Here is a 16,271-nt window from a genome sequence, read left to right on the forward strand (position 1 = left end):
GCTCCACCTACTCTTCACCCTCTTTGCTCCTTCACCACTTATGGGCTGGTGGGAGGAGGGACGTATGAAGTACGCAGCACCCAAGATCTCAATCCTTTGTAGTCACACAGAAGGCCTTACTCAGTCTGACGCCATAGGATCCTGGCACAACCTAGACCTGTGGGATTTTTGGGGCGGGGACAGACAGACAGACAGATGGATGACATTTTGTGTGCAGGTTGAGCCTTATCTTATGAAACATTGATAATTCTTTTAAAGACGATCTCACTTGGAATACGTGGTTTCTATATCCTGCAGATCTACTATTTAGAAGACCTTTCTCCTCATTGTAAATTCTAGTTTGTGTAGATGCTAATACTAATCACATTCATGTTTCATCCCTTTCTCTCTCTTTTTTAAACTTTCTAAGTTGTTTGCCTCAGTAATACTTAAAATGTAAATCTTTCTAAATTCAATGCACAATTGCTAGTGAAAGTTAGTTTTAGTGGACATAGGCTTGCTAATGTGGAAATATTTCCTGCACTTCAAAAAGGAAGGAGAGAGAAGGTTGTTTTTCCAGCACATTTTTCTTAAGTCATCCTCAGCTGTGTTTTCCTTTGTGCTTATAACTATTTTGCCATCTTTGGGGAGGCCATCTCTCATCAGTTCTGTTTTGAAACTTGCACCTTTTGGTTGTTTGTTTCCTATTTAGAATTTTATTTCTCTTGCAGGTCTAGGCTTGCAGTTATGAAGTATTGATGGGCTTCTGGCAGGGTTGTCATGTTGAAAAGGTTTTAGGTTTTTGATCAGTATTTTTTTGCATGCTTAGTTTGTATGATTGTATTCAGTTCGCACTATATTTCTCTGCTCCATATTCTGTAGTGTTGCTGGATTGGTGTGGGCTGTGAAACTTGAGTTTGTCTTTTTTCATTTGTGGTTGTTTAGATTCTAGTGATTTGATGACATTTTTCATCATTAGAAATGATTTGGTATTTACTTAAAGCACTGAATCCTTTTGGTAGTTATTGGCTGTTTTTTGTTTGTTGAGTGGATTTCCTACCATGCATGTATTTAAAAAATAAATCTTCCTCTGTTTCTCCTTTTCTGTTTCGGGTTTGTTGCATTTACCATGATGACATATTGACCTCATGCTCAGGTTGTCAAGCATGTTTCCTGAGCTAATGTTTGATTTAACCTTCTGCAGTTGGCTGCCTTGTGTGATTTGTTCAAGGATATGAATTTTTGTTAGGCATCATTTCGACGTAGTAATTAATAGCTAGATTTTTTTCATCTTCAGGGTGAAAAGTTACCTTTAGTTTTGCCTAGGTCCCAAAGGCCAGGTCTACATTGGCGCTTAAGTTGATGTAAGGTACGTAGCTCTGGAGTGTGAAAAAATCACGCACAGCCCAAGCGATCTAGCTTACATCGACCTAACACAGTGTCTACACTACGCTATGTCAATGGGAGACGCTCTCCTGCTGACTTCACCTCCCCAAGAGGCAAAAGGTAAGTACTGAAGTTGACAGGAGAGCACTCTCCCGCTGACTCATTGTTTCTTCACCAGACCCTCTAAATTGACACCGCTGCATCAATTGCAACGGCGCCGATTTAGCACGCAGTGTAGACAAGCCCAAAGAGACTGTCATTTTACACTGGAACAATGCACTGTAACTATCATGTTCTTGTGGACTCAAGCATCATGAGATACTTCTGCTTTGGCCACTGTCTTGTCTTGTTAATTATTATTAAAGGCTTTTTTTTTTTAAAGAAAGAAATTTTAGTAGATCTATAGAACTCCAAAAGATTTGAGAAAACTGATGGAAAAGCCACCTTGAACTTTACATCTAAGGTTAAATAGCAGGCCGCAGGCAGAATAGGAAACATGAATGCAGTACTTTTAAAGAGCAGTAAAAGAAACATTAAAAAAACCAGCTTGGACAAGGAAGAGTTTCATCAAATAGAATTAGAAAATCCTCAGTCTCCCATCACAGAGAAATGTGGGGAATGTAACCTGAATAGATCTGGGAAAATTCATTTAGCTTTCATCATACAGAATTTTAAAAAATAAATTTGGAACACATGGAGTGGTTTGAAAGGTTTACTAGCACTTATTTTAAGAAGGTTATCAGTGGCAAGAGATGTGACAATCCTAAATCAGTGCCAGTAAAGACCTTTCTACCACTCCATTTTGTAGCAAAATACATCTGTATATTTTTGCTTTTTGTTTTGTTTCTTCCTAAATATTACCAGGTACTTTATTTTGTCTGTCAGTAAGGCAGTATAACAATTAGAAGTATGTTGTAAGGTAACATATTTATGCCTCAGTTTAACAAAGCACTCAAGCATGTGCTTAACTTCAAGTCCATGCTGAAATCCCATTGTCTTTAATCAATACAAGTTTAATTGTTTTGCTGAATTAGTGCCTTATATTTGGACAGTTACAATATCTCAGTATTCACACATATGCAGGTAGTCTTGAGTTAATATAGTAGCCTGATCTATAGATTATGAATAAGAATTCCCAGTTATCACCTTAAGGTTAGACAGGTTCTTGTCTCAAGGTCAAGCCCCATATTATTACAATTATTTTATAATTGGGAATCCCGATGTGCACAGGTGCAACGCTCACACTATAGGAACTCTTTTATATTTACAAATAAGTCTATGAATACATTTAGCAAAATCACACACACTCTAACTCAGTAAGGTAAATAAAGATAATATAGAAAGTACATCTGAACATCCATACTCTCACCATCCCTTGCAGAACAGCCTGAAATGTTAGCCATTATCTTCCTCATCACCGTCATCTTCCTCATCTTCACCAGGGGCCATCTTTCTGGCCCCTCCCAAGGGCTACATCTCTCTCCAACTGACCACATGCTGGGATGCCACTTTTATAATATGTTACACTGACGTTACCATGTCTAATGCGTATTCAACAGGGGTTTCTTCCTTCTTCCTTATTTGTATTTCCTCCCCTTACCAATGTTAACATGTCCTTCTATAGGTTACTATATTCATGATTTTAACTCATCATATATGTCAGTTCGTTGCCATGGCACTCTTGCAGTTGGCTATTCTGTTCAGAACCTTCCAGAAGCTGGTGTTCGTTCATGTTCCTGTGGTTGGCTCAATATTGCCCCCTACACTGTACTTCCAGTTCCCCAAAATGTATGAGTTACCTCAGTTTATCTATGCTAAAGTTCATAGGCTTCAATCCTCCTTCTAACTGCTGAAGCCAATATCTTACAGGATACAAGCCTGTAGGTTCCTTGCATTACTGCTGAATACAATAAAGCAGAATGTAATACCAAGCAGTGAATATAATAGAGGTAAGTATGGCCCATTGGCATACAGACACCCTTCCCTTGTTAGGGTAATCGTTAATGAAGCTTATCACATACATTTAGGGCCTTACTGAATGCTTAAAACCTGTGCTTTACATAACCCAATAGATGATTGATAAAAGAGAAGTGCCTGCCCAGTTAGTATATGTGTATAAGTGCCTGTGGGGTGCAGCAAAAATATAAACCTGTGACTTTGCACTCCAATTGACCATAAGAATATCTTGATATTCGGTCATTACCATACTGGCTATCTCCACTATACGTCACCCTTCTTATACACGCTACTCACTTGGTTAACCTGATAGGCTACCAACAACGATGACGACAAATTCTGTTGGTACCCTCCTTCTGGCCACGCAGCTGTATGTCCACCTTAAACATCTTGCATCCGCCAATTTACGGATACCCCCTACCCAGAGCAACAGGCTATCACTGGAATTTCCCATGTTGGGTGATATGCTACCAGAGCAGGTACATTGATGCATTTAATGTTGACGTTATTTTCAAGATGACCTACTGAGTGGATAGCTGCAAAGTGACCGAACACATCCTCATCTGGATTGAACAGAGGCAAGGAGGTGCCGTGATGTAATCTTAGTTAAATAAGACTCTTAATTAGGGTGCAGTGTCACAGACCCCATATCTGAGTTGTTCTCAATGGCACTTTTAAATAAGAATTAAAGCAAATGGCTCTTCCTGTTCCATATTTAAAAACAGTTTCAACAATATAATTTAGCAACTGCTAATCCTTGATTAAATGTGGGGCCTTTTCCAATTCTAAATTGTGCTATATGTGTGTACTGTATGCAGAAATTGATATAACAATTGTATCCATTACTACTCCTGGCATAAGTGTAGCCACCTACCACCCTGGCGTTATTGATTAGAGGGCAGACCTTTTTCCAGGTTACTAAAGGTGACATGGCTACATTTATTAGTGTATAGTTAAGGTTTGCCCTTTTACCTGGTATGCCCTTTACAATAGGCCCATTTTAGATACATATTGTTTTCTAGTACATATATACATTGATACCATCAGTTCAGGCAATAAATTCAATACTGTCCATGATAATTAGTCGTCCTTGAGTTCGGTATACTGCCATTTGGGGACAAAATCATATGGCTTCAAAGATAGCAGTGCACCAAAGAGTAGGCTGCTGCCATTGATTCCAGACCACAGTTACTTCAGCCTTAGAGGTCATCATTTGGAGGTTTACTACAAAGTCTGTTTTCTTTGCTTCCTTCACATGGTACACGTACTGGAGCTTGAGAGTCTGCATGTAATTGGCCAGGTGCTTCCCTGAACAAACTGTCAGGACAGCAAGAGTGCTGCATTGTAGCTGTAATATAGCTATGAAACCTACATTAATATGATGGTGGTTTGCTCAGTGAACTTCTGAATTTTAATCTGGGTTCTGCCAAACTGGCCACATGGCTTGACAAACTCTAAATCAAAATTTTGTGTGTGTGTTATATACACATCGATTAGTTAGGTTTGTTTCAATTAATAATTTAATTTTAACTATCTTTGATTTCTGCAAAGATTGAACCACCCTAGCTGTAATATAGGGACACACCCATTGTAATTAGATTTTAATTATAATACTGAAATAGTGTGGTACCACAAAGAAAAATGTTTTACTAGTAATAATTTTATTATTTACATCTTTGCGCACAAAAAGATTGTTGCAATAAAAACAAAAGTATGAAAAATCCTAAACTAGTTACGTGACACAAAACATAAAAATAAATCCAAACAAGTAATCCCAACATACCACAAACTATACCACCAATGGATTAAATATTGCTGCTCAGAGCAAGTCCAGGAAACCTAAGGGTTGAAATTATTAAATGTCCTGGGTTTACAACCTTGGTTTATCTATAAAAGAAGTTTAATGATTTAGTCAGGAGCTTGCTTTTCTTTAATCTTTAAATTCTAGATTAAAACAGAAATGGGCAAAAAAAAAACACATTCTTTATTTAGGAAATATAAAGGGAAAATTGCAATTAGATAGATTCAATGTTTTATTTTCATGAACTAGGACCTATAATAATAAACATGATGTATATTGTGGTAGCAAAGTTTTCTACCTGTCGCTTGTGAGAGGCGTCAATAGTTCCTTAAAAGAATAATTCCTGTGTGAAGCAGAAAGATTATATGTTGCTGACTTCCTTTACCATGTTGGGTAAGTCTGGAATTGCAACTAACATGATACCTATTTTTGGAATAATAATGCACAACCAATTAGTTAAATTAGGAATATATCTAATACAAACATGCAAGTAACAAAAAAATATAAATACTTAATGCTTGACTATTCCCTAAGGCCGTTACCTCACTCCTTTTTCTACTTTTTCTCATGGAGGATAGGTCCATCAATGGCTATTAGCCAGGATGGGCAGGGATGGTGTCCCTAGCCTCCGTTTGCCAGAAGCTGAGAATGGGTGACAGGGATGGATCATTTGATGATTACCTGTTCTGTTCATTCCCTCTGGTGCACCTGGCATTAGCCACCGTTGGAAGACAGGATACTGGGTTAGATGGACCCTTGGTCTGACCCAGTATGGCCGTTTTTGTGTTCTTATGCACTGCTTCCCCTACCACTTACAAGTTAGAGGAGTAGTAAACAGAGTTTGCTTTATCTTGTACATGCACATTTAGACAAGGTTATGTCTAGTCTGTCTAAAAGATGCTGAACCTTCTCTCTCAATTTATGGGATATGTTTTTAAAATATATATAAGATGTTTTATGGGTCCCTACTCTTTAATAATATGCTGCCAAATTCAAGTTAGAAGCAATTTTCTTTGCCTACTTCCCCTTTTCCTCCTAAGCACAGAGTGCAAAAGTACTTCCCCTTTCAGTAACATGTTAGTTGCTGGTCAAAGGCTAAGTGATTTTGCTGCTGAGGATTACTTAAAAATTACAAGCTAAAAGCACAGAGCCTGTTGTCTTGGTGGATTACAGGGTACGGGCTAAATGCATAGTTACAAGGTCTCTAAAATGAAGCTTTTGGTACTTTCTGGTAAGTAAGGGTTTTTCCCTTGTTCCTTTGATACTTTTTATTCAACCATTCCTTTATATTACCGTTTAATTTAGTCTCCTGGGATTTTAACACCCTGGTTTGGTGGAAATTGGATTTATACTAACAGCTGTGCTTAGACAGTCTTGTTGCTTCTCATTTCTCCATTTGAGTCTTTAACCACTGATGAGCATTAGTTGTTACGTTACATTAGACATATGATCATATGAACAAACCCACAAGTTAGGTTTCAGAGTAACAGCCGTGTTAGTCTGTATTCGCAAAAAGAAAAGGAGTACTTGTGGCACCTTAGAGACTAACCAATTTATTTGAGCATGAGCTTTCGTGAGCTACAGCTCACTTCATCGGATGCATACTGTGGAAACTGCAGCAGACTTTATATATACACAGAGAATATGAAACAATACCTCCTCCCACCCCACTGTCCTGCTGGTAATAGCTTATCTAAAGTGATCATCAGGTTGGGCCATTTCCAGCACAAATCCAGGTTTTCTCACCCTCCACCCCCCCACACAAATTCAAGTTAGGGCGATTAAAAATTAGTCCATGTTGCATTTGTATGAAACCTCCTCCATAATCTTTAATATGTTTGTATGCTATGTTTTGGTCGACCACAACCAGAATTCTGAGCAGACTCTACTCCACTTACCTCCAACTCCTACTTCAAATGAGCTCAATTAAATCTTACTAGCTAGCTGCATTCTAAATCTGCGCAATAAGCACTTAACACTGTACATATGTAGACGTGTCCCTCCTTAAATAATTAACCCCTTAACCAGTTTCAACAATTACTTGAACAAGTCTCAAGAAAAGCAGAGGGGATGGGGTTCTGCTCCCCCTCTCTTCCCTCGATGGCTAATGTGCTCTTATCCGATGGAGAATAATTACCCCGTCGGGACCTACAGAGCAGCAAAGGGGAGGCTGCTGATAGATGGATCTGGGCTCAGCCCGGGAGAGCTGAGGGGACTGAAATAAAGTATCCTGGACCGTACAAGTTCTGAGCCGCTGCGGCCTCTTGGCACCACCTCAAAGTGTGGGTCATTGGGCCAAATGCGACTGCCATAGTAACTCTTATAGGTACCTCAAAATTACAACCAGTTTACAAAGCCCCCTTAACATGTGTATAAAGGAATCCCCTCCTTGCGTGATTCTAAACACCAGTGACTAGTCGATAATACCCAATGAGGAGTGCAGTCAGGCTGAAGTCCCACATCACTCACTTGCATCCCTTATGTGGTTATAATTTCCTTGAGCATCTAATGGTGGGAGACAGGTGGTTACCCACGAGGGTCCCACCCTGCCTCTGGCATGCCAAGTGAATCTGATAGTCAAGAAATCAAGTGCTCCTCTGTTTGATGTGGGTCTGTGTTACTACTGTCCTCCAGGGGGGCATACCCTCCCTCTCTTGCTAAGAAAAAGCAGAAATAGTAGACTAGAGGCAAAGAACTAGAAAAGAGGAACAATAGCAGAGGGGGAAAGAGCAAGTCCCTGGTGAGTTACAGTGAGTGTTTCTGACAGGAACCAAATTCTGACTAAGAGTTTACCTGGATTTTAATTTAGATTTTACCAGAGGTGAGTTTACCTATCCCGGGTAGGGAGATTACCGCGGTATGCCCTCAGGGTCACTGTTCAGGCACCAATCTGTAGCCTGATCTATAGATTATGAATAAGAATACCCAGTTATCACCTTAAGGTTAGACAGGTTCTTGTCCCAAGATCAAGCCCTGTATTATTACAATTATTATATAATTGGGAACCCCGATGTGCACAGGTGCAACGCTCACACTATAGGAACTCTTTTAAATTTACAAATAAATAATCTGTTAATACATTTAGCAAAGTCACACACACTCTAACTCAGTAAGGTAAATAAAGATAATACATAAAGTATATCTGAATATCCATACTCTCACCATCCCTTGCAGAACAACCTGAAATGTTAGCCATTATCTTCCTCATCACCGTCACCTTCCTCATCTTCACCAGGGGCCATTATTCTGGCCCCTCCCAAGGGCTACATCTCTCTCCCTCTCCCTCTCCCTCTCCCTCTACAAGTGACCACACACTGGGATGCAAATTTTATAATATTACTCTGATGTTACGTGTCTAATGTATATTCAGTAGGGGTTTTCCCCCTCTTCCTTATTTGTATTTCCTCCCCTTACCAATGTTAGGTTGTATAGGTTAGTAAATTTATGATTTTAACTCATCATGTAGGTCAGTTCGTTGCCATGGCACTCTTACGGTTGGATGTTCCGTCCAGAACCTTCCAGAAGTTGGTGTGTGTTCATGTTTCTATTGTTGGCTGATGTCATTATAGACAAAATTCCCCGCTAAGCTCTACTTCCAGTTCCCCAAAACTTGTGTTACGTAAATTTATCTATGCCAAAGAGCATGAGGATTGAGGCCTATGAAAACTGCTGCAGCCAGTGTCTTACAGGATACAAGCCTGTAAGTTCCTTGCATTACTGTTGAATATAATAAATATATATTGTTGAATATATATATATACTGTTGAATATAATGAATCAGAATATGATACAAAGCAGTGAATATAATACAAGTAAATATAATACCCCACTGGGCTACAAAGGCAATAAAGGATAATGGCTTATTTTTTAAAAAAATAATTGTACAAAACATAGGTATGTCTACTATAATCGTTGTAAGGCATGTATCATCTCTGGTAATGGGAATCTGGTCTCATGTGTGTGTGTGTGTATGTATATATGTGTGTGTGTGTATATATATATGTATATATACACAAAAAATATATATATAAAAATGTAGTAAGTCATGTTGGCAGACCTTCATGGACTCCACAAATGGAAAAGGCACGAGCAAATTTTGCAGAGAGACCTGTTAATTGGATGCAAATTAACACCTTGAAATATTGCAATGAAGGATTTTATATGGAGAGTTGACAATAGTGTTAATGCTTTTGCTCTTCGCTTTGTTGCAGGTGTGCCCATCCTAGGGGAGGTGTGATTCAGAGTGTGTCTTCCTGGAAACATGGCTCAGGCTCACAGTACATTAGCACTCGGCAAACACAGTCATGGACAGCGGTGGCCCCCCAGCAGAATTGGGCTTCACCCCCAGAAGTAGTTGATCTCACTTTGGACGAGGATACCAGACGCAAATATCTACTGTAAAGCAATGTCACTGTGTTTTTGCCCCCACCATCCCTTCCCCTCTTTATGGCACGGAAGTTCATTGTTGTAGCTTCAGCTTCAGAAGCCCTGTTCTTAGCGTTATGGACTTAAAACTCCTGGAGAATTTCCTTTTCCATCAGAATGCAGTGTCATTTTAATATCGCTTCAAATATATTACCTTCTCAAAGGAGGATTTTTCCTAGTATGAAAACTTGATAGCACTGAATTTAAATGACACCTATGGTTATGCATTGTGTGTGTTAATCTAAAGAAATAATTGTGCAGACAGATACACGCTCCCATCCTCTCCCACCACTGATATCAAAATGATTTTAATTTACCAGTAAATTGATTTTGTTGCTAGAAGCTAGTGTTTTTGCTTTGTGAGCATCAGAGACAGTGATGGCCTGATTTTGAGAGGTGCTGAGCCCCCTTCCATTGATTTCAGTGGAACTGCAAGTGCTCAGCCCTTCTGAAAATTGGACCAACAGTATTTACCCAATTTGATTTGGTTTCTTCACCAGCAGGACTGTCGTTTTATAGAAAGGCCCATAACATGCACTGGACAACTTTTTAATTCAAGGATTGTCATTTTCTGTTGTAATTTATAGTTTACATTCTGTTCAGTGCTGTCTTCTGTCTTTCTTGGCTATGGTGTTTTATTGGTCATTTGCCACAGATGTTACATTTCCCCCCTCTTCCCCCCCAAATAACAATGACTTAATAGCAGCTGATCAGCACAAAAGCATAAGAAAATAGTCACAAAAAGACCCGCATTCCTGCCCATTTTAAAGGGATCTGAATCCCTTGCATTTTAGGATCCTGATTTTTTTTAACCATGCCTCTCAATCTTCTTCCTTCTGAAAGGTTCCTTTTGTATTTTACCTCTTTCCTTCAATCATCTTCTCCAGAAAACTTACTCTATCAGGCCCCATTCCAGCACAGCACTTAAGCAGATGTGTAATTTTAAGCACCAGCGTAGCCCCATTGAAATCAATGGGGCTACTCAAATGCTTAAAACTGTCAATGTGCTTTAGTACTTTGCAGGATCAGGGCCTACACTTATCCTTTGGTTTTAAGTAGTTCTGCCCATTTACCTATCTTAGGTCATGTTTTCTATCCTAGTGTTTGAACCTCTCTTAGGGTCTGATCCTGCAAACACTTACCTACCAAAGCTGGGTGTTTACTACAGTGAAATCAATTGGACTAGACACTCTAGTAAGCATTAGTCCCTATAGTAAGTATTGAAGTAGCCCTTAATCACTCACACTGGCTCCTGTTCAAGGTAAAAACCAAAGACTAAACTTCAAAACAAGAGGATGTTCACTTTAAATATCTATTGTGCAATTGAAATGTGTCCTTTTGTATTCAAAATGCTTTTAATGGGATTTTTCTACAGTTCCGACACAGAATTTTTACCAGCTAGGGTTATGCAGCAAGTAGAAAGGACACCGCGAGTCCTGGTCTGGTTGATTTGGTGTCAGTTTGCAAGAGCACAGGGTGGCTTCCAAAAATTTGCTGTATGGACAAGCATTTTGCCTTTGGTAGCATAGATTTGTTTAAAAAAAAATGATTCTAGTATTGTTAATAGTAAACAGTTTGCTTTGCTTCAAAAAGTGGAAAGGTTGTGACTGCACTTTAAAGAGCAACTAGGAAAAGGATTTATATTCTGTTTTAAAAGTTTCTAAAACAGTAAATGGTGATCAGCGTGTTGCATGACCATAACCTGTAAGATGTATTTGGTGCTTCTAGTAATTGGTCTTTGTTTGGGGGTGGGAGGGAGTGTAGTGAATGGAATCCATACTCATTGCAGTAGAGAACTGTCCTGTAATATTGGTTCACTATATTAATAGTGACTATTGATCTTTTTTCCTAATTGGTTAATTACATAACTTATCCATCATTTTAGCAGATTAGCACCATGCTGTAGGTTAACTGGGAAAGATGATTTAGTGTGGCTGCTTTTTACTGTTTCATGAAGTTGTCTTTAAAAGATCAGTTTCTAAGAAAGCTGCAGGGACCCATTTGTAGTCCTTCCATTTAAAAAATTGCAAACAGACTTTCTGTTTCTCAGTTTGTATATGATGTGACTTCCATGTATATATAAAAATGACTGCATCCTAACCAAACTTCCTTCAATTGTGCACTGTGTTTGTTTTAAACAAATCATGTATTTTAGTCTGATGCTGGTTTTCTTTTCTTTTATTTAAAACACTACATATTTCTTTTATTCTTTTAACAAATTTTAAAGGGTAGTGATCTAAAAACCACAATCACTGGATAGCTAGGAAGTATTTCTTTTTTTGTTTTGGGGGATTTTTTTTAAGAGAGCAAAAGGTGCCTGGACAATTTTGCTCTTCTCAACAGGAAAGTGAAATGTTAGCCATTGTATGGCGAACAACCAATGCACTTGGGGCCTGATCCCAAAGCCCACTGAAGGCAATCGGAGGCTTTCCATTGACTTCAGTGGGCACTGTCTTAAGCCCTTTATGGTTCAGCAGTTCCTCTATTGCTAGCGTTTGAACTTGGAATCTTCTGCAGTGGAGACAAATCATTGCTTAGAATTTAATGTTTAAAATGTGCAACTCTAGTTAAAAATTTGGTTCTTCTTGACACTCATTATTTAGTTCTCATTTTCCATCTAGTATTTAATGGTCTTTGGAGGAAAAAAATAATAAGAGTGTTATATATATATATATATATAAAAAAAAATAAATATATATATATTTTTGGTGCAAGATGAGACCTTCTGTTTTTTGAAACAAGTCTGTAGCATAAAGGTTAAACTATTTTAAGACAAAATAAAATAGAGTGTATTATTTAAACAATATTACCGTGTGTGGGAGTTTTTTTTCCACTTCCATTTAATACTGTGATATTTGGAGTGCCTCCAAAATAAAGCCTTTAAGCTCTGAGAGTGGGTTATATACTTTTAGAATTCAGTACTATTCCCTTCTCTGACATTCAGTTAGATGCCTAGAATGTTAAATGTTTTATTTCCTCACCACAAAAGCTTTCCTTTATCCAGCATGTCAAAGACTTGGTCCAGCACAACAATTTTGGATTATGGTACTGATGGGAGGTGACAACTGGTGACAATGAATAGTGGATTCCTATATTTATTTATAGGACCTAGGTACACCATGGGTACCAGCAAGACAGGTTTCTACAAACCATTCCCACCATGTGCCTTAAACCTTACCGGCAGGGACCACAAGTAGGGATGAGAATACCATGTCCAATTCAGTCTCAGTCCTGATACTCAAAGCCTTCCATAGGATTTGCCCCAGCTACCTGGGATCACAACTCTTCCTCTGTGACCACCCATGTCAGCCAAGTTCTATTGGAACCATGAAACTGACCAATAGGGGGAGACGTCTGAATGTGGGAGACAAAACTTCCCCTGGAGTTGGATCTAGACTATGGAACTCACTCCTGCAATAGATAAGAATGACATGGGCCTCTCCACATTCAGAATTAAATGCAAAGTTCCTTACTTTGACTTAACTTTCCCATTACTTTTCAGTCTGCTTATGCATAGGAGGGAAGCAAAGGGAAAGAAAAGAACTCTACTACCTTTCAAGCTATTCCTGCAGGAGAAGAGGGTAGAGGAAGAGTTTTGTTTAGTATCAGTCTTTTTGTTAGATGAGGACGCAAGCTGGTACTACACTAAGTGCCATATATACTAAATACAAAGATAAATAGGGAGAGGTGCTGAGGGTAGTTCACTCTTCATACCCATTCACTCCTTAGTATTGAAATTACAAATTGTGGTGGTGATGTGTTGTGGACATTGGTACAGGACTCCAACTAATGTCACATCGGGCATCAGAAGAGAGGTTGACACTTTAGAGTTTGATGCAAAGCTCGAAAGGACAACTGGTGCACCTCCCAGTCATTCAGCTCCTGATTTGATATTGATGCTCATTTTGAAAGATTGCAGTAACAGGCTGGATATGTTTCTAACCATTTTTCTATCATTTATATTTTCAAAATCTGCTTTCTTCACACCCAGAAGGGTACCATAAACTAAGCCTTCATAAATTGAAATATAGAGCATCTGAAGTTCTACCCCAACCACCTACCTCTTTCCTCCTGGCTCAGGCTGATTCACTTCGTATTGCCACTTTTCTTTATGAAAATCATGATTCCTGGGACAACGCAAGAGCTGGCAAGAGCTAATAAGTCAGTCCTGATTTTTCTTCCCTTCCTCACCCCCCCACACCCCATAAGATCTTCTGGATGCGAATTAATTTCTTGGCTGAAAAGCTGTTTCATCTGCTTTGAAATGGGAATTGAAAGTAAATGGATCGAAAGGTGGTCCACTTTCACAGTAGCATTTGTAAATACCTCTGTATCCTTTGGTGAAATGCTGTTCCCACCGTTCCGCCTTCTTAGGGCCATAGTCTGAATGACCATTGCTGTCGCGCCCTGTTTCCCAGAGTATCAATGAATTACGACTACAGTTTACACTGGGAAAAGAGCAGCACTCCACCAAAGTTCTATCCAAAGTTCTAATCCAAAGGCGGGGTTACCACCAACAGGTCCTGCATTTAAAGTGGTCTGGAACAGGTAAAAATAAGAATAGTCTCCACCTAATATTGAAATGAGATGGAAAAGTCCAGGAGTTCAGATCCCTGAGTCTTTCTTGATACCAGGGTTGAGCAAAACTCTCATGTCCCTGAGCAGATGGGTGTGTTCTGTACAGACTCGATGAGAACACTGATGTGTAGAGAACACCCCTACGCACCCTAGCTGTTTTCTCTTGGAGATGGTTGTTCAGCTGTATTTACAATTCCGCTTAAAATTAAAATTGGCTGCCAGCTGCTGATAGGGGGGATGGCATTTTTCAAAGGGTAAATCTAAGGGGGTGAAATGGGCAGGGGTAAACCTGATGAACTCATTAACCCCCGATAAACCTCCTGTGTTATTGCCTTGATTTGCCAATTTAGGGATCGCATGTGAGAAATTGGCAAGAGGCAAGTGAGAAAACATGCCGGAGATGGAAGGGCAAAAGAACTAGAACATGTAGTGTTTTTCCCAAGTTGCTGATGAAAAATCTTAAGTGTTTGATATGCTATTGCTTCCAGTGAGAAGCCCTGATTAGGCTGAATGTTTAGAAAGCAAAGTTCTGCAGAACACTAAGAAAGGGAGAATCACAGCGCGCCCTTCATCAGGGAATTACTACAGGGTCCTTACCTACTGAAGATCCTGTCCTTTCCATCATGTTAAAACTGCGGCCCTCCCGGGACCTTTATTTTATTATACTGACTAAAGATTTTATTTAAAGGTGTTTCTTGTGTGTTCAGTGGCTAGGGAAAGGTAATTAGATATGGAGCCTATTACCTAGGATTCTTGTTTGAATTCCACTAAGGCGGTAGTAACTGAAAGTCATTTTGCTGGTTGTTGAATGGCCAATGTGAAGGAAGTTATGGTCTCCATCTAGTTCCCTAAGTGATGTGTCTGCATCACAACTGGCACCTTTGTTGGTATGAAATTATCTTCTCATTCTTTGCGGTGGGTCCCTCCAGCTCAGGGTTGAGACATGTTTTGGAGAGGGGAGGGGCAGTGCAAGGAAGCCAGCCGTATCTCTTCTGTAGCTAAATAAAGGAGTTCCATCTGCAGGGCTGTCAAATGGATACCTCTTATGAGCACTGTCTGAGACAATAAACTGAAAACACACATTCAAGAGCTAACATAGCTGCTGAAGGCCATGATGGAAAAAAGCATTAGCCCTGTTTAAAACTGAGGCATGTGTTAATATATACACACACAGTGCCTGCTGGAAAATGGAGTTTATTATACATGGCTGTTCAAACCTGCTACTTTCTCCCTAAGACTGCCTCATCCTCAATCTCACACAGACCTGCTGAAGTCCCACTTTGGTTTTTTTAAACCATAATCCTCAAGTGAAAATGCAGAAAATTACAGCACCTGTTTCCACGCTTAGTTTATAGTTGTGTGTCAGTGCTCACATATTCCAGTTAGGTATTCAAGTACTATGGTCATGAATGTAATGTAGAAACCTAGATAGCTTCCTGGTCAGCATGTAGCTTTTCACTCCTTTGGCCTTCACCTTATTAAAGCAAGTATGGCAAGCCCTCTGACTTAGTTAAAAGAAAAGGAGGACTTGTGGCACCTTAGAGACTAACCAATTACTCTGCTACTCTGAAACCTGACTTAGTTACCACTAGTCGAAAGAGGTGGCAAAGGCCTAACTTGTCATCTGGTATGTCCCTTGCCCATTGCAAGTTTATTCTCTCTTATTTAAATACTAGACTAATCCTGGGTTTACTCTGTGTGTTGTTTGGGGAAATGGACTAGATAACGTAATAGAACTTTCCCCTCTAGTTTGGACGATGATGATTTGTATTACTGTGGTTGTCTAAAGGCTTCATTCAATATCAGGGCCCCTTTGTGCTAGATATTGCACATACACGCAAGGGAGACCGTCCATGCCCCAAAGTGTTTACATGATGGAGTGTTTACATGACAGATGGAGACCTGAGATCTAGAAAAATGAAGTGACTTGCCCAAGATCACACAGGTGGTCTTTGGTGGAGCCACAAATTTGTACCCAGACCCCCTGAATCCCAGTCCAGCGTCCTAATCACAAAACCATTGTTCCTCTCAGGATGTGTTGTCAGGCATGTTTTAAATGTTAAGCAATAGTCTTCCTGCCATTTTCTTTGGAAGTGCTTTCAGATTTTAACGATAGCCTTAAATAGCCCAATTTCATCCCAATACT

At 39.4% G+C, this 16,271-nt stretch overlaps 1 protein-coding gene across 2 annotated transcripts in view; it reads left to right on the forward strand.

Annotated features, from left to right (window-relative positions):
- The window catches only part of ARK2N (arkadia (RNF111) N-terminal like PKA signaling regulator 2N), an 82,512-nt gene extending 70,181 nt beyond the window's left edge, over nt 1–12,331 (forward strand). For both annotated transcript variants that reach the window (XM_073343456.2, XM_073343457.2), the window contains exon 5: nt 9,334–12,331. In XM_073343456.2, coding sequence (XP_073199557.1) covers nt 9,334–9,523 — 190 coding nt within the window. In that variant the 3' untranslated portion in view covers nt 9,524–12,331. The remainder of the gene's footprint in view (nt 1–9,333) is intronic.
- Nucleotides 12,332–16,271: the final 3,940 nt, after the last annotated feature.

Source organism: Lepidochelys kempii, chromosome 5 (genome assembly GCF_965140285.1).
Source record: "Lepidochelys kempii isolate rLepKem1 chromosome 5, rLepKem1.hap1, whole genome shotgun sequence".
NCBI lineage: Eukaryota > Metazoa > Chordata > Testudines > Cheloniidae > Lepidochelys > Lepidochelys kempii.